We start from the raw sequence: 22,172 nt of genomic DNA, 5'->3' as shown, positions 1-22,172 counted from the left end.
TAGTGATATTTTAATTTGTGAAGATTTGCTTTTGTAGGCTAGGATATTTGTATTATAATCATGACACCATTAGAAACTATGCCAGATACGCAGCATTGTATGTTCTGAAGTACAAGGACAGAGATCCAGAGGGAATCACCTGAAAGGCCTTCCATTGAAAACCAAATGCTGTATCGAAAAGATCAGGTGAATTAATCCCGTGCTGTCTACATGTGCTGCCTGAGACGCACAGCATTCTGGATACTAGAAGGAATACAGAACCAACGCCTATGCTGTTGTAGGAAGTTCCTAGAGCTGTTCTCTTTGGCTAATAATCACTTAATTAACGCAAATACCAAATTTTAGTTAAGAAAACCCAAAACAACTGCTTTGGGACAGTCTGGAACTAAAGGCTGTTTCACAAAACGGGTCGTCCTGAACACCACAGTCTCGTTACAGTGCAAGCCACCTGCGGCGGGGACCAGGGAAGCGCCGTTTCCCCCCACGGAAGTCCATCTTGAAGCGCATCTCCTCGAGCCACGGGGAAGAACCCAGCTGCCGCCAGCACCCGGCTCCCGCCCCCCACCGCGGCACTGCTCCTCAGCCCCCCACCCCGCTGCCGCCCGCCCCTTTCGGCTCCCACGCCTCAGGCGGCGCCCGACCGGCCCCGGCCCGCAGCACCCGCCGCTACCGGTTCCCCTCCTCACTCGGGTGGCCCCACCAACCGCGACACCGAGAGCGGGTAGTTTCTGCGCCGTTTGGGGGAAAGGATTAATTTAGCCAGTTAATCCCCCCACCCCACCCCCAAGAGGCGGGGGAGGGGAGGGTACATGCGCGTTGCCATGGGTGCTGGAGGAGCACCCAGAAAGTTGAGGGAGAGGGGCGGGGAGAAGGGGGCCGGGCGCTTGGGGGAGCGGCAGCCCGCCCGCCGGGGCTGACTGGGCGCTCGGCTCGGCGCCGCGCCGAGAGCCCACGGGCCAGCTCCTCCCGGGGCGGCGGCTGACACGGCCACCTGCCGCCAGCCGCTGGCGGGGAAGGGAAGGAGGGAGGAAGGAAAGGGATAAACTTCAAAGTTGGCCGGGGCGGGCAGGGAGCTGCGTGGATGCCGCCGTCCCTCGGCGCTAACTCGCAGCCCGCGGCACGCCGTGGGGCGGCCGCTGCCAGAGGAGCGCGGGACGCCGCCGCGCCGCTTCCTCCGCCGCCGGCCATGGTGCGTGTGGGGCGCGGGGCTCAGCCCGGCCCCTGAGAGCGACTGAGCGGCCCTCGCCCGCCCCCCTCCCCGCTCTGCCACCGCCGTCTTCCCCGCGCCCCCGCCCGCCTCCACCTGCCTCTCTGCTTCGCCGCTGCCGACCTGAGGCGCTGGGCATCGGCTTCTCTCCGCGCTGCAGCCCGCCCGACATGGAGCCGTCTGCGGGAAGCCGCCAGGAGTGATCCCCGCTTTCCCACCGACCTGCTGGCCGCCCCCTCGGCGCCCGCCGTTGCTCCGATGGAGCTGGACGAGACACCACTCGCCCGCCCGAAAACCATGCTGCTTATGCTGAGGAAAGTTCGTAAGAGGCGGGAGATGTTGCTGCAGCAGCTGGGCTTCATCTGCGCCATCCTCTTCTTCGTCTGGTGCATGTCCAGCCTGCTCTCCAGACTGGGTGAGTGGCCGTGGCGGCGGGACCGGCGGACCCCGGCAGGAGCGGCCCGGGGGCTGCCTGCCCGGGGGTTGGCAGGGTCAAGCGTCGGCGGCTGTTCCCGTTTTGAGTTTCTCCGTGGAAATACCCCAGCGGGCGGGCGAGGCGGGGGAGCAGCGCGGGTTCCTCGGGAGGAGCCCCCGCACCGGGCAGGTGCGCGGCCGCAGCCCCGGGGAGAGGAGGCAGCGGCGCCGCCGGTGGCCCAGGGCTTCCCAGCACCGAGCCCGCCTTGGCGGCGGACCGCCGTGCCTCTCGGAGGGCTTCGGGTCGGGAATCGAAGGTGAACCACGGGCCAGCTGCGTGCCTGGGAGCAGCCCTGAAGTTTTCCCCCCTGCCGCCGCACCGCAGCTGAATCCTCTCCAGCCGCTCGCGCTCCCCTCTGCAACTTCGGGCCACCTTTCGGTGTTGTCCTTAGGTTGTAAACCTCTGTCAGCTACAACTGCTGCTTTTCTCCAATTTTTCCAGCCCCTCCCCAAAATTACAATGTGGATTTGGCAGAAAATTCTGCGTTTTGGGCAAGGAACAGTGCTAATCTCATGTTTTATAGAGAGAGTCTTTTGCATCCTTTGTGCAAGTGCTGTGTTGGTAAACTGATGCATTTATAATTAACTACATCATTCCCATTCGTGGGTTTTTTGGTTTTGGGTTTTTTTTTTTCCTTCTCCCGCCTGCATGCACAGTTTGGGCTGTAAGTGTGCAGCTTCAGGCCCTCTTCCTGCTGTATGCTTTGCGTCCCCCAGATATGAAGTCTAAGGTCTCTGGGACAGCACATGGGTCTCTAGGTAGAACTGCCAACAGTCCTTGCGGATTTAAGAATAAAATCAAGCTAAGCCCAGATCCTACGTTCATGTTCAACATAAGAAAATAATTTCTCAGCAGAATTAGGATGGGTCATCTGCTTAAATTAAAGCAGAAGTTAGAATGTGTGCTTTAGGGAAGAAAAATCTGGTGGAACTTGTCATACTTTTTGATGCTTGTGCGCTCAGATTACTGCCTGGATTGTCTGGGATATATCTAGGATGGCAACAAGCCATCCATATAAGAAATCAGTGCCTTAGACCATATTAGCATATTGCTCATCTTAGAACTTTCAACTTTTGTTAATCATGGTTTTAGAGTATACTGTTGCTTTCTTTATTTAGAACTCTTTGTCATGCCTATGCTTTTTTCTTTTTCTTGCACCAGCTATTTATTTTCATAAACTTACTGGTTTGTGAAAGCAAGTAATTGGGGTATGATTATGTTTGCATAGTTAAGAGGTGATTTTTTTGTTGCAGATTACAGTTTTCCAGAACTATTTTAGATTTACATGAAAAAATGTCATGACTAATGAAAGTCTTAAATTTCATGGGCTATCAACTAAATCCCTCATAACCTAATTTTTGATGGTTGCATCAGGTAGTTGTTTTTTTTTCAGCTGGCTAATTTACAGTGTATTGTATCCATAAACACTGACCATCTGTTCTCTATGTTTCTCACAATCGTGGCATCAGAATATTTTAGCAAATGCTCTTGCCAAACTAACTTCCAAGGTAGATTTTTTTTTTTGCAAGAGTCACTGTAACAAAGCACAAGCATTACATGGTGACTGAATATAAACTCTTAAGATCAGCCATGGAAGAATTTTTGTTACTATAATGTGTTCCTGTGAAATGTATAAGGTTGAGATGGAAGAGATTTAATGAAGAGATTCTATTCTTCCTTTGATTTTTATAATGGCATACTCTGCATTATCACAAGTGCTCCTTCTGTGCTGTATTCAGTAAGTTATATTGAGAATGCTTCTGGAATATGAGTTTAGGCAAAAGCTCCATTGACTTCTGAGGAAGTTTGTTTTTCTTAAGACTTGTGGGGATTCGCAGTGCAGTTGCTTTCCATTTTGTTTGGCAAGTTATGCAGGGATTGATGTTATCAAGTCTACCCAACACTGAAAAGATCAGCCCCTAGGCTCAGAATAAACTAAAATGTACGTATGCATTTTTATTTTTTGAGAAATCAGGAACGTAATATGTGCAAGTGCAGATGACTAAATGGAAGTGTGATTATTGCTCATGTCAGCATAGCTGGGCTGGTTTCGTCTGTAGGAGCTGCTAAGTGTTGAGTTTCACAGGTGCAGGCTTCAGCATTTACTTGCTGCAGATTATTTTCCCGTTGTGGGTCACAGCTAGGTATTTTGACAGCCAGAACATGCGAACAGCTCTGATACTGCACCTTCATAGCTAGTTTCACCCTTTGTAGCTAGGAGTGCCAGCATATGTGTGTCACCAGTCACATCTTAATTTTCCTGTATTCACGTGCGGATGGTCTGTCCGTGCTCCTTGCTAGTGGGGGCTTATGGTCCAGTAAAGATGATGCAGGAAAAAATTAGTGACAGTGGGCATAAACTCTTTCTATTTAATATAGGCCGAGAATCAACTGTTGGAGACAGACATGTTTTGTCACAAATGTGGAGGAATAGAAGGTTGATGGCATCACTTAATGGGACACACGAACAAAAGAACTGTACAGAGCCAGGTAAGATGGGAAAACTTTGTGATGTCTTATAAGCTCTTGAGATGTATTGTGTAGTGCTGTCATGACCAAGCTGCAGTGATGTGTTAGGGTGAGCATAAAAGTGTCCAACTTAAAAAAACCAAACCAAACCAAAAAAAAGTTTGTGCTATATAATGCGATGACTTACTTCATCAAAGGTAGAAGTTAATGTTCACGTATAAGAATGTTTTGGGGTCACTATGAGACTTGTGCTGACTATTTGGTATCTCTAATTTTGTTTCTTTTGGTGATTATTCCTGCCTAGCTGATGCTATGTATATTGCACTGGTAGGTGTGCTCTTCTTGAAACTATGGATAGCTAAACATGCGATGTTTGAGATACCATCTGAGCACTATAATTTATGTTCGTTACCATTATACATTTAGTCATGTTTTGCTCATTTAATGATAAAATATGTATTCAGAGTAGGAATTTATATTGTGTGGAGGGGGATGATGAGGTAAGTAATATGGAAACCCTGGAATGCATTTTACTTCAGGATATCTATGGTGTTAGTCCACAATGCTTTCATCTTCCCATCTGTGTTTCCAGTGTGTATTTCCTTTCTTTTTCTTTGCCTCTCTGTGGTTATGGTGTGTGGGAGACGAGACATTTTGCCAATGGTGCTAGCCAAATCAATTTAAAGTTCAGATTGTATTTTTTGTTTAAATAAGACTGTCTGATAAGCTCTTGGATGACAGCAGAGTCTGCGCCTTCTTGCAAACAGTGAGAGCATGAGTTCTGGGATACCGTCAGCCCCAGGCACTAGAAGAGTTTGGAGCAGTACTCCCCCTGCCTCAGTTACATTTATTGTAAGGCCGAGGCACTTGTATAGATTGAGGATCACTACTGTGCTTATGCACTTCTGAGAGAGGAGTGGAAGAACATTGTGCAAAGTATGTGGGTCCAAAAGCATTAACTGTATCATCTGGATGTCCAAGAGATTCTTTGTGCTTTTGTTAAGAACCTTGAGGGTTAGTTTGCTGTTGTCTGCATCTGTAAACTTACGATGCTGTTGATTTGTCTGTCAAAGTTGTTCATAGACACGAAAGAAGACAAAAATGACCTTTTGGAAACATGTAATTATTCTTGATGAATACTCAGAAAATACTATTCTTTCTCACTTTAATTTTTCTTCACATATGTGGATGCATCAATGCCATCATGTCTGAGCATATACTTGGCAGCACAGCTGGAGCCAAGCCAACAAAGGCCACGAAACTGTAGAAGCTGGATCAGAAAGATGCCCATCAAAGTTCATGATGGGGATTTCTATCTAATATGAATGAGAACTTTTTTACAATGGTCTGATAAAACTGCTAAGGGAAAACATATGCTTATGTGTAAATTGGTACACCAGGAACAATGCTGACTTCTCCAGATGTTTAGAAGAAATAGCTCAGCTCCCTCCATTCCTCTAAAATTGTAAGATTAGCTTAAGAACAATTGGAATAAATAAATACAGTTGGGTCATTTTGATGTGCTTTCTGAAATTCAGGTCGTTGAGGTGCACTTTTCTCTGTAAACACAAGAGCTGGACACAAGAGAGGCCCAAATATGCCTCAGGATGCTGAGGTTTTAAGAGAAATTTTGTGAGACTTGCATTAAATTAATGATTTCTAGTCACAGTGCTGAAATTAGCCTTTCTTTTTAAAGATGTTTCTTCTGTTATAACACAGATTTACAGATCAAATATGTCACAGGATTGTGATTGTAGTGTTTTTTAGTCACTTCCTGTTATTCTGCAGTTATGTACAGCTCATCTCTGTGTGTCTTCTGCAGCTGAAGGGGGGCATTTAGATGCTGCGAGAGTGGCTACATGTAAGATTGTAAGAGAGCAGCAAAGAAAGGGAGCATCTGAAAATACCTGAAGTTGATGTTTGTTGGACAGGAATGGGTCTGTACACGAACCCGTGATTGTTATTGCTCCATAACAGCTTCTGTAGATTTGGGGGGTTTGGGGGAAGTATTTTGGTTTGCTTCTTTCCACACCCCTGCCCTGTTCTTGTCTGGTAGGCAGAGACTGAGATTTGCCCTGTAATGAGAAGAAGGTACAATGCCCTAACACTTATCAAAAAGGAGCAACTGGCATAGCTTATCTCGATGGGAATGTAGCTTGTGTAACCCCATGGCTATATCTGGAGAAAGTAGTCCCAGGAAAGGTCAAGCAACTTGATGAGGATTGCATAGAAAATTGGTGAGAGTGTGGATTTTCAGTTGGAATAGGCGAGCTTTCAGTCGCGCGCTTATCCCAACATAATGAAAATCTCGGGAGTGTGCTGTCAAACACCTTAAATGGCTGGACTTTATTTCTGGTCTTTTTTTTTTTTTTTTTTTTTTTTTTTACTCTTAAGAGCAGGGAGTTGATATGTATATATGTTGTATGAATACAGTGCTCTCTGTAGGCTCCTTTATGAGAAGGGCTTATTCTTACCTATGTCATTTCTGTATCTGCCGTAAGCACTAGGGGCCTGCACATGCATGGGTGTGCGTATGGTATAGAGCACTTTTCTTATGTTATGTGGATGGTTTTTTATGTGTGTTTAGGATACATGAACTCCATAATACCTTGGGAAATGCAAGTTCTTGCTGAGAGTCTGTTAATCCTTTGTGGCATTGCAGTGCTATTGCTGTGCATCCTCTTTATTAGCTTCCCACACGAGTCTGCAGCTTTACTTCCCTTTTCCCAAAGGCTTTCAACAAAGTTAATTTATTTGCCACTTCACCCCCTTTTCTTACTTGCATGCAACTAAGAAAAGTAATCCCCAGTCATCAGAAATTGCATCTATAGAAGTTTATAAGACCACGAGATCCTTGCAGTTCATGACAGTGGTAAGAAAGGCTCACCCTTGGTATATATCTTGGGAGAAAAACTCCATAAGCTTCTAGAAGTAATGTTAGAAGCTTGTGGAAGCTGTAACCTGCCAGAAGCTCCTTTAGCCCACACTGGCTGAGATTGTCTCATTTACTGAAGTAGATAATTTTTTATTTTGTTCTTCTAGTAACATTAATGCTTCTGGAGCCATTGTATCAGAACAAAAAGCTTTGAAGTCTTGGCAATGCTGCTTTAAAAAAGAACCCTGAGGCTCTGACAAGGGAAAGGAAGATATATATGTGTGTGTATATATGTGTGTGTATATGTAACTAGAGGAGAAAGGTTTTTCTAACATTCGGAGGTTAGAGGGACTGATACTCATGAATATCTTAAGAGATGCTATGCATTTTTTTGATAGTAACTGTTCTGCAGTCATAAGGAGTTACAGATACTATCTAGCCCATAATAGCAGCAAAGGAACTGTAGGTCAGCTGCAGGAAGGAGGTGGAGCATTTGTGAACACCAAGTCAACCTCAATTCTAGTCTGGACTGAGACCAAATCCTCACCAAAGTTCATGTGTGGGGTAGCATTTTTCCATTAAAGATCCTTCCTGGCTTGAAACTTCCCCTTTGTTGGAAGCTCCTCTGCAAAGAAAAGATACAAGTCTTTATATTGTCCTGGAGCCAGGCTGGAGGAGGGTTTAGATATTGTATGTGGAAGGCTCTGGGCTTCGAAAATTTCATGAGAGCCAGGTATTTTTGAATTGTGAAACTAATGCTTATTGAGTAACTCTCTGGATGGCTGCTGTGGTTACCCCTCTTTGAAGGAAACCAAACTACCTTTTCTTTATGGCTCTGAAAACTTTTCCTGAGTAAATTTCTGTGGGAGGAGGGGTTGATCTGACCCTTGCTTAAAGCAGAGCTATCAAAAAGGGATAGTAGTTGTCTCTAGCGTCTTAACAGATCTCATTAGTTTGCGACTAATTTTTTTTGCCTTATCCAAGCTCTCTCTTCCATCTGCCGTCAGCACGCTAGCTCGCAGTGCCATCTGCCCAGCAAGTCTGATTTATAGCTTCTCTGCTCCAGTGGCTCGCCTCTTGTTTCAGAGTGTTCCCATGACTCCATGTCCTCCAGAACTCTGAGTAACGTTTCCAGAACAATTACAAGCTGGGGTGACTGGGTGGTGCGATGTTTCTAACCATGTGACTCCACTGGGTCATGTTAGGCTGTTAAAGCAACTGATCTGGACTTCTTTGTGTTGCGAATATTTTAGAGTAACCCCTGTATACAGTGCAGAGAATATTTAAACTACTTGCTGTGAATTAGAAATGTATTGGAATATATTTCCATTAATCTTCTGACACTAGTCAGTGAGCTGCCTTGAAACTGAGTCGATGGGGTTTTCTATCCAGCGGTTTGTCAACCGTGGACAGTTCATGAGCTACGTTGATTTTTAAATAGCTGGGGATTTGATTCAAGTGTGTTCCTCCCATTGTTATCAGTGGGTAAAGATGAATTGTGGGTTGGAGGGAAGGCAGGGGTTAGCATTTCTTTCTGAGCCAAGTTGCCTTTTTACTTTAGAATTAAAAGGCACATTGTAGCATGCTTTCTGTTCTTGCAGTGAAAGAAAAAGAATCAGTCCTCTACAGTGAAATAAAGTGTGTTTCCCAGCAGCATGTGTATAACTGAGTTCTGAGTCAGGACCAAAAGTAATTAAGTCTGTATATTTTAAACTGTTAGTTATAACCTTGGGGACTCATGTAGGATGTGATGTATCATACAGAAACTACAGAAGTCTTAGACGTAGAGAGTACAAGAGCCTGTTACTTCTACAAAAACTGATGATGGTATTCTCACTGACTAGAGAAGACAGAACTGACTCTTTAGTTTTCCAAAAGTATAGAAAAAGCTATTTCTTGCACATTTGTAGTAAAGACATTGTAGGAAGCATCGATTTCCATCAATTTTATTTAACAAACACAGTGCTTAGTTAAATGCATCATTCTCAATGTGCTGGATTGTTGTAACCTTTTTTCTTAATCCTTATAAACACCTTACTATATAAGATCATAAACTTTATGTAATAAATGCTGATCTAAACGTACTTTTGTTGCTGGTGGAATATGTCATTTTGTGGTGACGTAAATTTTCTTTAAATAGTGTGCTAGTATCTATTTCTTTTAAACAATGTGCTCATGATCTTCCCTAGATCAAACTTCCATCTTGTAGCAGAGATAAATGCCCTAGACCCACCCTTTTATGGAGGTGGTATTAATAATTTCACTATAACCCTTTGTTTCATAAACAGTCTATAAATTGGTAAGCTCAGCATGACCTGCAGGTTTCTTACTATGCGTTCGTACAGTACCTAGCACAGAGACACCGTGGTCTGTATTACCTCAATGAGACAGTAACTGTGTTATGTTATTTGCAAATATTCCCCACTAGCCTTTCAGTCAGACTTGCTGTCTGCTGTGATTCCTAGAGAATGTACAACTGTTGTAGCATGATAGATTTATTGATAGTGCATATGTTTTGATTTAAAATGTTTCTTTACTCCAATGTCTTATGCCCTCAAAGACCAGGAAATATACCAGCCTTAAATATCTTGTTCTTGCATTGGTCTAAAAGGAAATGAAAATGAGGAAAGATTTAACAGAAAATTTCTTAGTAGCTTTATGCATATGGTATTCACATAACATATGGGTACAGTGTCCACTGAATATGTGTGTATATATATGCACAGATGCACGTATTTATGCAGTGGAAAGACTTACTGACCAGCTAGCATGTAGCTTATTTCTGTAGACACTTGTCATATGCTTGTGGGGGTTTATTTGTTTTAGGTTAGTTTTGGGTTGTTGCCCCCCACTCCCAGTGTCTCTGGACTCATTCTTGTCCCTCTAGATGCTGAGCAGTAAACTTCATTAATTGTGATCTCACTTGTATGGTTTCTGTTTCCAGGGGGAGATAGGTGTGCATTTTAAAAACCCTTTTCGTGGACTAGTTGAGGGCAAATGACAAACATTTAATGGCAAGTTTTTCATGTGTGGCTCCCAAGGTCTAATCAGCATTCACACCTAGATTTGGGTGGAACTTCTGACACACTTTACCTGGCCTATTGATATGGGTGTTAAAAGGGTTGACAGGTAGATGCCATTGAAGTTAATTGGGAAAAGTGTTCTGTTTGGGTTTTTTTGTGAACCACTTTAGGGAATGTGCTTTGTTTGAAGCTAGGATTTAAAAAATAACCAACCTTCTCTCTGAGCTGTTCATTTTCTACCAGTGTATTAATACTGGCATCCAAAATAGTAGAAATAAATGAGATATCTCTGTGCTTTGGCTCAACCTGCCAGCGGCATCCCTTGGAGAGCTGAGAACAGAAAACGAACTCCAGGGTAATTTATCTGTTTCCCCAGGTCTAGGTGCCAAGTTTGCAGGATGTGGTTTAACATAAATAACTATCTGACTAAAATGCCATTTAGAGATGTAGTAAACAAGGGTGAATGAAACAAAAAGAAATACTATTTAATATATTACTGTATATCCTTAAACCTAATAAAAATGTTAGTTGATATTACCTTTATTTCATGTGACTCAGATTTATTTACAGTTGGTTTTGGTCCAGTTGAAGCACACTGTGGATAAGGACTTTTACAAACTAAGTCTTTGCTCTGAAACCAAGAAGCAGGCTTGAAACAAAAATCACAGAATCACAGAATGTTAGGCTTTGGAAGGGACCTCGAAAGATCATCTAGTCCAACCCCCCTGGCAGAGCAGGACCACCAAGAGTAGATCACACAGGAACAGGTGGGTTTTCAATGCAGCAGCTTCAGAACCAAATTTAACATCTGAGGACACAGGCCCGTACTTTCTTTGAAAGGCAAAACACCTAGGTTGAGTGCTCTGGAGTGCTAGACTAAGATCTAAAGTTTCCCCTATTAGGCCAGCTCTAATATTTAGATGCCTGCCTGTATTTCAAACCACATTACCTAAGCATTTCTCAAATGTTAATGTAGTAATATTGCAACATCTCTTTTTCTGTGACTGCAGACAGCAACTGTGTAAATCAGTGAACTGAGCTCAAAGAGGAAATATGTGGTAGAACAAAGAATCAAATCCAGATACCTCAGCCCTGATCTAGGCTTCTGCAAAGATGGTGTTTGAACAGAAGTTTGGACTAATCTGACCTGAGTTTCCATCCAACCTGAGTTTCCCTGTGATCTGGTATGGAAACCAAATGAATTACATTCCACTCGGGACATATTTGAAATCCTTAATTGGAGATTTCAAAAACGAAGTTAATGAGACTTGGGCATGCAGATCTCCATGGTATTGCTGACTATCTTACCCTTAATGTAGGATAGTGTGTGTGCATGTAGATCTGTTCTTCACTAGTATGACCATGCAGATAGACCTTTTTGTGTGAAAATCTACTTCATTTTCCGCTCAGAAAATTGTGCTGTTGGTATAAAAGCTGTGTTTAAATTTGCCTGTCCTTATCCATTGCAATTTAATTCTTACTCCTTGCTTTTTACCTTATCTGTGACATGTCACCTTGTACTGCGGTTGAGACAGCAGATGCTGCTGTCTTGCTTTGTATCATGCGCAATTGTTACCACACCTCATTTTACTGTTGTAGGAAGCAGGTTGAAAATGCATTGTAAATCAGTCTGTGAGCATTAATCCGTGCTCTTGGGGTTGGCTTGGACAAAGTCTTTATGAAGTACCAGATTGTTTGATAGATTAAAACTCTGCATTCATTACTTCATCTCTGTGCTCTCAGTCTCCTAAGTCCATAACTTGGACGACCAACATAGAGGATTCGGGAAAAAATGGATAAGCACAGAACTAGGCTGTAGGGAAGTCGGTTGTGAAAAGCACTTGGAAGTGGAAAATGATCACCAGAAGCTGCAAGACAGAGAAATGTGGGGTTTGGAACTGGGTGATAGAAAGATTAAAACTATCCAGTCATGGAGCCTGGAGTTGGAAGATAGGTAAAAGGGATGCAAAGACATGAGTGAAGAGAGACTGAATCTGGATAATGAACAGCGGGAGAATCCTGGGAATAGCAGGGCAAGGAGGCAGGTCCTAGGAAGTAGTAAGCAGTGAAATCGATAAGAGGTATGAAAAATCAAAATGTGGTGAGAGGTTTAGTTTTGGCTGTGCAAGGAATCTAGAATGGGAGTCTCTAAAAAGGAATTAGGTTACAAAAGAACTACCTTTTAGCCTTGTGTTTGGCATACAAAACTGGAAGCATCACAACCTATATCCTTTTTTGGGTTTATTTTTAGTTAGTTTTTTTGTTAACATGGATTGCCTATCAATTAAGAACATTTTCAGAGCTTGTACTAATGACACCGTCTAGATAGAAAGCAATTTAGAAAGCTTCACCAGAACAGACCCTCCTGAGCCTCAACTCTTTCTCTGAATCTCAGTGTTTGTTTTGAGGGTCAAAATGAGTGATTTTAAAAATACACTTAGGCACAGTGTGCAATTTCATTACAGTAAATGAATTTTGAACTTTGTTCTGCTAATATTTCTGATTAAGAGTCCTCATAATTGAATTGTTCTTTTCAGAAGTTAGAGAATTTTATTATACATATCTGTTACTCTATTCGTTAATGCCAATGACTATTTACAGAACAGATGTGGTTATCCACCTAGCAGGCTGAAAATATTCCATGAACCTACTGACAATTAAACTGGCGTCGCTCCTATTCTACAGGGAGGCAAGACCTTCAGGCAATAAAAAGTGATTTGTTCCTTAATTCTTTAAAGTTGACAGACATTGAAGACATTGTAGTAGAAAATGTAAGAACCTTAGAAAGTGAGTCAAATTCCTTGCTGCTGGGACTCTACCGGTAAGTTGAAGTACAACAGAGCAGACACTTCAGGTAGAACGCAGGCTACACATATATGTGCTCATCCAATTGTTTCCTTTTTTGCAACATTAAATGAATGGTTTAATGTTAATGACAGGTGCTGCATTAACAATCTTGAGAGTGACATTCTCTACCCGTAGTGGGGAACAGTGGCAAATGTGCCTTCCTGCGAGTAAGAAGATAATTTATATTCTGCCTGTTCAGTTCCCATACATACTTGCTTGTTGGACTATTCTTGGAGATTGCCAAAACCCGATGAACTATTTTTCCCCTGCATATGATGCATGCACTCGGTCAGTGGATTGAGGGTAATATGACTGGATCTATTGCAGAGGTATTTAAACCTTTGAATAGCAAGATGTAAATATTCACAGATGGTGGGAAACATTTGAACTTTATGAATGGTAAAGTTAAAATGGTTGAAATTTATGTTTAGAAGCTCAAAGAGACTGTAATGAGGGAAATAGTGGGTTGGTTTGTTTGTTTTTCCTCCCCCATTTACTATGAATTGGCATGCTGATTTTTGTGAGTTCCTAGCCCAAAACATAGACTCTTGAAGAAAGAGACATTTGTTCTATAGGGCTTCTGGGAGCATATCCACACTGGTGTACACTGCCTTAACTCCTCTATGTCGTTACAGCCATGATGGTTCGATGGTGAGATGCAGTTTCTGGTTTAGTTCTCCAGTGAGAATCTTCTCTCTAAATACTTTTCATGCCTTCATAAAAGTTGCACTCTTTACCTGATGACGTCACGCTTCTTTAAATCCCTCCACAGGATCTTTAGCTACTGTTGCCTAAAATTGTAAGGCTTTTTCTTACCTCCTTAAGCCTTTCGGAAGCCTTCCCCCTTCCCTGTTGCTGCAAGCCTTTGTCTGCTTACTTTACCTGCACTGAAACTTTGAGATGAGTTTCCAATATCCATTTGCCTTTTCTTGTCATTTTTATGTAGCTCCTTGCAGATTAGTATGTGAAAGAAACTATCTGGAATATTATAATTCTCTCCTTTTTTGAGTCTCACTTTATAAGCCATGAGTATCATGGTGCTCTCAGGAGATCGGCCAGTCAGGATTGGCTAGACAGGGAAGAAGTCCAGGCTAGCATATTAATTAGTCCTGTTTCAGTCATGCATGGAGGCTTTGCTAGTTGGGGTGGAGAGAGTAGGGTCCCTGTAGAGCTATAGTATTGTCTGTCCTTTTGAGGTGCACAGCAGTCCTTAGGAGTGCCTGATGGAAAAGGAAAAGGAAAAAGAAGACTGAAAAAGGCAAAGTGACTCGCCCAAAGTCTGCATAGAGGGTCAATAGCTAAGCTACATTTTTTCCCCCTTTAGTTGTAAATTGTAGCCATACTAAGTTCATTGAGCCTGGAGCTGTTGCTGATACCAGCATCACCTCTCTGCTCTTCTTCCCAATCGGCTTATGATGACTTGACGTTTATTGTGCTTTTTGGATGAGAAATGTAACGTTTCACAGTAGAGATGTTCCCCCTGCCCCCCTGTATGTTTTTACAAAGCGTAACATGGAGCACCAAGTCTAGTTACTAGTATAAATGGGGCAAGGGTATGCCCACAACTGCTTCAATATGCTGAATGTTTTCGATTTACAGTGATACCTAAAGGTTGTCAAGTCAAGTATCCGGCTTGCCTTTAGGAAGTAAAGTCATTACCACTTCCCAGCCAGTTATACCAGGTAGCTGGATGCTACATTACAGAGCAATTATCATTTCTCCTTCTCTTCCACTTAGAGGGAGAAGGGCTGATGGAGGAACTATGGAATGTATAGATCTTTTCAGTGGCTCCCACAAGGGGGTGAAGAGATGCCTGGCTGGCCTGTCTGTGGGCCAGCTGCTATCCACAGAGAATGGAGATGAAAAATTGTGACTAGGGAAGTTGCAGGTCTCTGCTCTGGTGATGGTTCTACCACTGAGGAATGTTTGTTTGGGACCACTGTGTGAGAGAGACTGTGTAAAATACCAACACTTCTTTGCCATACCAGGGATAAAATAAGTGCCTCTTGCTGCTCGCAGGCTGAAGAAGTTCAGCAGTATTTTGTCATGTGTGAGCAAACCTGTGCTTGTGCCCGACTCAAAGGTTTTTGAATATTTGGGTTTTTTTAGTTGATTGTAGGGGGTGGTGGTGAGGGGAGGCTTTCTCTTGGCTGTAACTCACATTTGAGTGTGGAACAAGTACTTCAGATTTGGAGTTAATCACTTATACTTTTTAATTCTGTATGGGTTTACTATAGTTATTTGATTGTCCAGGATTGATTACTAACAGCACCTGATGGGAGCATACTTACTTGGAAAGACTATCTGGGATCATCTCCAGAACTGCTTTAATCTGTGGATATTCAGGGCAACTAAGTTTAGTAAGTACTACTTAGGTAATTAAAGGTTGGAGCTGGGCTGCTTTCTCTGCAAGCCAACAGAATGGTAAAGGAAAATTAGTGAACTTGTTTCAGTGTTAATCGTCTGTATAGCATGGAGTCTGGTCCCACCCAACTCAGAGTTTGATTTTCTAATGGTTATGGGGTTTTGACAGTAGAAATTATATTGCTCTTCGTGTAGTCTTGGAGGTAGCAAAACTAGCACAAATTGCTTACACTGAAAGGGGTATTTATAACTGTTTATGAAACAATCATGATCTCCATTTTGCAATCCGAACTCATATTTGCTTTTAAAAAAATGCTGACCTGCTAAAGAATAATTAAGTGTCTGCTAAATAACTGCTTGTGAAATTTTCTTTACTTAGTAACTGTTTCACCAGTTTGTACCCATAGATGTAGGTACAAGACCAATTTGCATGTGTAAGAGAGATGTTACATTGAAAAAAATGACAGTTGCCCTGATCTTACGAGCACTTCAGGGTCTTAGGAAGTACTATGTTTCTGTTATCTCAGTGGCTTTTGAAATTGTTCAGATTCGGTGGAATGCATGAAATTATTTGCAGAATCTTTTGATTTTGTTGGACACTTTCAAAATTTAATATTTTCTCCCCCATTCCAGCCCCTGCAGGGGTGAATGCTATACAAATACCACTAGTATTACAGTTCTTCTGGGATGAGATTGCAGATGAGGGGGGCATAGTGATGCATGTACTATGTGCTTCTTAACGAATAAAGTTATCATCTTCACAACTAAAATTCTTGCCTTACATCCAGTCACTGATTCCAAATGTTTTGGTCCTGCCACATTGCTGACTCCAGACTGGACTCTTATAGTTGAGCACTGCTGTGCAGCTCTGAGGAGGAGAGGTTGTGCCTCTGCCAGATGCTTTTTGACAGAGGCCCAGCTGTGGTCTGTGGGTCAATTCCATCCTCTCCAGAGGGTTTTCAGCTGTGAGAGGCATCACATCTGATAACTTGTGGAAGAAATGATGACCTCCTGTATCCAAAGTGTAGGGTGGAAAATGACTATGTTGGACAACATTGGCTGTGTGCTTGTTGGTGCTAAGGCACTTAGCCCTGTGACATCTCACTGTGGTCAGACTGTAGTAGGGGGTGATACCTTGTGATTCTGGAGTGCCTATAGATATGACCCCAAACTGACATCTTGATCATTATTATAAAAACCAGATTCTCATCTGGTTTGTATAGAAAACTAAGTTCAGTCACTGTACTAAGTGGAGAGAGGGTTTTTTTTGTTCATCTTGTTTGGAGTTTTTACAACAAAACATTGCTTTTTGTAAATTACGGATATGTTTGTCTTTTGTTTTGATGACTATTTTAATGTAGTAGCTGAAGTCTGTATTCAGTAGTTCTGTGCCTTGACATGAAGTGTACAGGGCTGCGTAATAACCTTATACACTGAACTTTACTTCAAGAGACCCAGACCCAGTCTTTCAGCATAGTATGGGGACCAGGAAATCCTCAGTTCTAGCCATGGCTGCAGCAATGACTGCCCTGTCATTTTCCCCTTCATTGCACCTTCCCCCCCCCCCCCCCCCCCGGGAGGAAAAAATTAATCGAACACTAGTGGGGAACCTAGACTCTTTTATCACTTCTGCAACTATTATCCAGTTAGATTGGGCTCTGAACACAAAAAGCATCTTTATAACAGTAAACCTTGTTCTCCATAGAGAATAAAGATGATCCTGGCTTTCTCAATGGTAGATTTGCACCTACTTAGGTGCCACAGTATAAATTCTGATTTAGAGCGTGTGTAAATATGGTGTAGCTTGTCAGTGAGGCACCTGTTTTTTATCCTCAGATTATTCAGTTCATTGCTCTGATTTTTTTTTTTCCCCCTGTAAAAATACCTTTCCTCCTTTTCTGTCTGTAAAATTTATCTTTAATATGGGAAAAACAAATGAGTTGCTTGTTTTAAAACAGTGTGTCAGATTAGGCACTTACAGGAGTAAAAATTCAAAGTTTTACAGTCAGTATGTTCCCAATGAATGCAGTTATATTCTGCTAGTAAATATATTTGTGTGTTAAGGAACCAACAGCAATTCTTTTATGAGAATAATTACTAAAAATTATCTTATCTTCTTTATGTAAATGGTGTAGAATACCCTTCAGTGACTTGCTATTTTAGTTGCACGGTGACTTTATACACTTAATCTTGGAGAGGCAACTTGGATCGTATTATTTAACAGCCATGGATAAAAGCCTCTTGCAATTATGAGATTAACCAGAGTTACACTGTGTTTTGATTCTTCTCGGAGTCTGGTATGTGAATACATGCGTGCTTTGGCTGTTTGATCTTTTTTATTTTCTCCTTTTTTTTTTTTTTTTTTCCTTTTTGCTTTAGAGAAAAATGCTGTTAGCTGGAAGACTTTAGAAGAATTTAAAGACTTAAATTCCATGGGTGTTCCTTCAGATGCTGCTATGAGTACCAGGCAGCTTTACCACTGCAAAATAGCAAAAACCAAGAATAGAAATTTGGCTTTACTGGCTATTGAGCTGTATGGTTCACGTTTTATGAGAAGATAATTCAGATAATTTGGTTTTCCTTGAAACAAACTCAAGAAAGGAGTGTGCTTTTTCTCCCTTCTGGGAAAACATTCATTCTCCAATATATGAAGTCAGAGATATATAATTAAAGTTGTGAGAAAAGTCAAAAAGTCATACTGTTGTGCAGTATTCATTGATGATAGAGATCTCAAATCCTTTTTTTTTTTTTTTTTTTTTTTTGGTTCTTCCCCACTCCCTGGCTTACAAAAAGTTAATGCTGACTGGAAAACAGCTCTGGCTTTTCAGAGCATGATGCATCATTGTATTTATTTGTTCTTAACTAAACATTTAACTTTATGATATAAAATAATTTTATGGGGAAAACATCTGTTAATTCAGAGGCTTGAAAACAGGACCAGGTTGATTTTCATAAATCAGCACAGCTCGTATTTCTTGATGTTGTGTAACAGCTATTGATGTGATGATAGAATTTAACCTCAGAAAAAGCTGATTAGTGTAAACCTCCCACATAGCACTGAGGACAGGCTGGAGTGACATCTCGGCTACAGTGAAATGACCCACACAAACATGGTTGCAGTTCAGTATTAAAGAAATAGCCCTATCTTTCAAAGTTAGTCTAAACGTATAGCTAGATTTAGAGGTTTGTATTTACTGTTGGTGTTTGGTTTAATTTTTCATTTAATTGACATATTTTTTTATCCACTTTTTGGAAACTGAGACTATGGAATGGAATTTTGCAGTTGAGGTACTAGCACACAAGCAGCAGTCCCTGGAAGGGACCTTTTTTGCCTCAAGACAAAGCTGTCTAGAACTGGGAGTTTGTTACAGTACCCCATACTGCAGTGCTTTCACTTCAGTTTGAAGGGCAGATTTTTAAGTATGCTCACAGTGAATCTAATTCATGATTTCACTTGACTTATTTGAGCAAGCATTCTGATTTAGTACAGCATTTACGCACAACTTTAAAATTAAACATGTAGTTAACCAGAAGTTGAAGTTGTTGATCCTTTTTCAAACTGGAATGTTTCCAATGCTTTGAGTATCCATTAGGAAGGATCATTCATGTTTCAGCCTGTGTTAAGGCAAAATGGGGACTTAGACTCATATAGGTATCAATGTTTTTAAAGTTTTGGGTTTTTTCAGAGGGATATTTTAGTGTTGTGGCCATGCTGGCCCTTCCTAAGCTGCTGTTTACACCAGTAGGACTTCTCCATACACCGCAAATGCTTCATCTAGTGGAAGCTAGAATCTTGCTATTATTACCTGCCGATACTACCTGCATGCAGGTTCTCTCATTCACATTAGGGATGATACACACTTAAGGAGCACTGCTACTTGAAATGGGGAACGGAGATTTTATGTCTTCGTCTATTGCATTTACATGATCTGTAAAGCTAGTGTGTGAGCTGACCATCTAATGACCTTTAAAAATGCAGTCTTTGGAGAGATGAAGAGGGATTTGTTAGTTGACAGATTTGTGCTCACAAGCTCCAGGTTATTTACGGAAGTCTGGAATTTTGTACTCTTGGATTTAAAGAATGCTGTGTAATTCAGATCAAAGGCAAAGTATTAAAATCTTAATTCCACTGAGAGAAATATCCTTTATTTTGGCATTCTTGGAGACATTATTCTTGATTCATGTTCATAATGCACCTTATAAAAGAGAAAAAATGTAAAGTTTTCTCTTAATTTGTTGTGAAACCATTTTTCTTTCACTGCAGGGCTATGTAGCAGTTTGAAGCTTATTCATAATTTTAAACAATGAAACTCTGTTCTGATATTAAATCATACAAAATCACAGAGTTTGCTGTCAGGTGCTTGAATTTCCTCCACTAGTTACATAGCAAAAACATTGCTCAGTTTTATCATTAAAGTACTGAAATATCCCTATGTCATCAAAATGATTAGAGAGTACAGATAAGTAGGAGGAAGGAGGGGAGCCAAGGGAGAGGACATTTCAAAACTATTACTTTTAGTGTTCAAGAAGAGTGTTTCAATAAGTACAGATGTTAAACTGGGTTTCTGTTAGACTTTTACAACCAACTTAAAATTCATGGGTTATACATCTGAAAAAGATCACAGTGGAACTAATTTGTCTAGTGGAAAGCAAAGGAGACATTGCTTGAAGCGTTTCCCCTTTCAGAGAGGGAGACTATGAAAATGAATTACTTCCACGTAATTTTCTTGTGCTATCTTTTGGATAGAACTACTTGAATCATGGTAGATGCCTTTGGGTGGTAAAACAGAAACTGTAAATCTCTGTGCTTGAGACTGTTTGTCTTTGGCCTGTGGAAAAGCACCAGATGACATTAGCAAGTGTTGCATGTGGTCCAAAAGCACTGTGTTCTCCTTAAAAATTAATTTCTTTACCTATTTCTGTGCGTCCAAAGTTATGGAACTGATACTGGCAGCTTGATAAAGCAAAATGTTATTGTAGTGAGAAATTGTTTCTCTGACAGTGAAATAACTGGATATATTACTAAAAACTAATCGATTCCATTCTTACTAAAGTTGGTAAAGAACATTCCCTTGAACGGGAGAGGGAAATGGGGTGTAGAGTGGGATTTTAAGGGCCTCGGTACTTAGATATAGACAGATTGTCTGTGAAATCTTTGGAGTAAAGTTTCTCGATTCTCTGGATCTCAGTTGGAGTTAGGTGTCTTTGCCAAGTCTCACTTGGACATCTTGGCACTTCAACAGTAGGGCAAAAGTTAAAGAAAACTGCCACGTTTCTTTGTCTAACCCCAAATCATACCTGCAGCACTCCCAGTGAAGTCAGCGAGGACTTCTGAACACAAAATGGATTTTTGACAAGTACCTCAGGTAGGATTGGATGAGTTACTCTTGCTACAGAATCTTTAACACTCAAGACAAGGAGCTGTTGAGGTGGGGGGACAGTGAAACAGCAGAGAGCAAAGGTCTCTGATTATAGGAGAAAACTCATGTTCAAAGGTTAGCAGTTCTCGTGGAGCAGGTTGGGAACTGTGGAGCTGTTTTGCCTTGCTAGCAACACTTTCTCACTCGTTTTGGACTGTTTTATTAGTAGATGTGCACAGATGCAAAACTGTTATACTGTATGAATCAACTTTAGGTCTGCAGTTAAGGTAGTTATAATCTGTATTTCTTTTTTTTTTTTTAGGGAGAGGTGGTATTCTCTTGAGTTAGCAACTAGTGAGATGTGAGAGTGCTCGTCTGGAAATTGAAGGATTTATGTTTAACTTTTTTTGATGAAAATGGCCATAGTAACTGGCTTGTGCTGAATTCAGCCTTACTGAGGTGTGTAAGGAGTACTTTGAGCATATCTAATTGATCTAGCCTCTCTAGGGGCTTTGGCAGGTTTTAATGCTGTCTTATCCTATTACTGGAGAGTAGCGTTTCTCAGGTAAAAGCTAGTTGCCAATTTCCCAAGATGAAGGCAGCTCTGCGCAGGTGAAATTGCCTAGGGAACCGGTAAGATAAACAGGGAGGTGCTGAATTCCTGCTTCCTCCAGGGATAGGTAACTGCTGGTGCAGGCTTTCTCAATCGTTTCTTTAGACTTATTTACTCAAGTTCTGTATTACTCCTGTTTCAGCCCTGAATTTGGTGGTTCTGATCTAATCCATTGTATTGCAGACCTCACACGTGGAGTTTGACTAAAAATACTTTTCTGTCTCACAAAAGTACAATGAAGTTGCATGCATTAGACTGAGATGCTATGCTACAGTGATGGAAGCTGCAGAATACTACAAACAGAAAAACAGTCATTACCACAGAATACTTGGCACTAGGCAGTCATGTATGCCCAAGATGCACTTAAATTGCTTCTCAAATTGAACATTGCATTTGAAATACCCCCTCCCTGAAAATATTTAATGACAAAATTGCAGACTTTTCAAATGATATACAAAATCATATGCTATAGCTATTGTATCTGCAAATTTAAAATAGTATTCACCCATTCAAAACCAGTGATGACAGTGGGTTTTGTGTGTTGGATTGTTTTTTTTTTTTTTTTTTTTTTAACCTGTTGATTATTTGGCTCTTTAGATGGTAGTGATTACCAGAACTTACCATTAAATTTTTGGATCCTTGTAATGCATATCATATTGGCTGTTTATGATGAGATTAACTTCCATGTGACATTAGACTTTTAAAATTCAGACTGTTACTTATGTAGACTGTGTTTATCCTTAGTGGAGACAGGCATCCCAAATACCTTGCAGACTGAGGGTCGGATGAATTTGGCATACTTTACTCTTCTGATCTAAAACAAGCAACCTTTATAGTGTTATATGAGAGAAATTGGTCTCCAGAGACAAAATTCCAAGTACATTTTGTTAAACGTCCAGCTAAGATGGTAGAAACATGACCAACTTCTTTCTTAATTTG

At 41.4% G+C, this 22,172-nt stretch overlaps 1 protein-coding gene across 1 annotated transcript in view; it reads left to right on the top strand.

The window, feature by feature from the left end:
• Nucleotides 1-1,465: 1,465 nt before the first annotated feature.
• SLC24A4 (solute carrier family 24 member 4) overlaps nucleotides 1,466-22,172 on the top strand; it is an 89,323-nt gene continuing 68,616 nt past the window's right edge. Inside the window, exons 1-2 of the mRNA XM_086463599.1 lie at nucleotides 1,466-1,622; nucleotides 4,062-4,172. Of these exons, the coding sequence (XP_086319725.1) occupies nucleotides 1,466-1,622; nucleotides 4,062-4,172 (268 nt within the window). The remainder of the gene's footprint in view (nucleotides 1,623-4,061; nucleotides 4,173-22,172) is intronic.

This window comes from Leptosomus discolor, chromosome 3 (genome assembly GCF_034619465.1).
Source record: "Leptosomus discolor isolate bLepDis1 chromosome 3, bLepDis1.hap2, whole genome shotgun sequence".
Taxonomy (NCBI): domain Eukaryota; kingdom Metazoa; phylum Chordata; class Aves; order Leptosomiformes; family Leptosomidae; genus Leptosomus; species Leptosomus discolor.
Note: the sequence above shows the minus strand (reverse complement) of the source record. Positions and strands in the feature narration are given on the sequence as shown.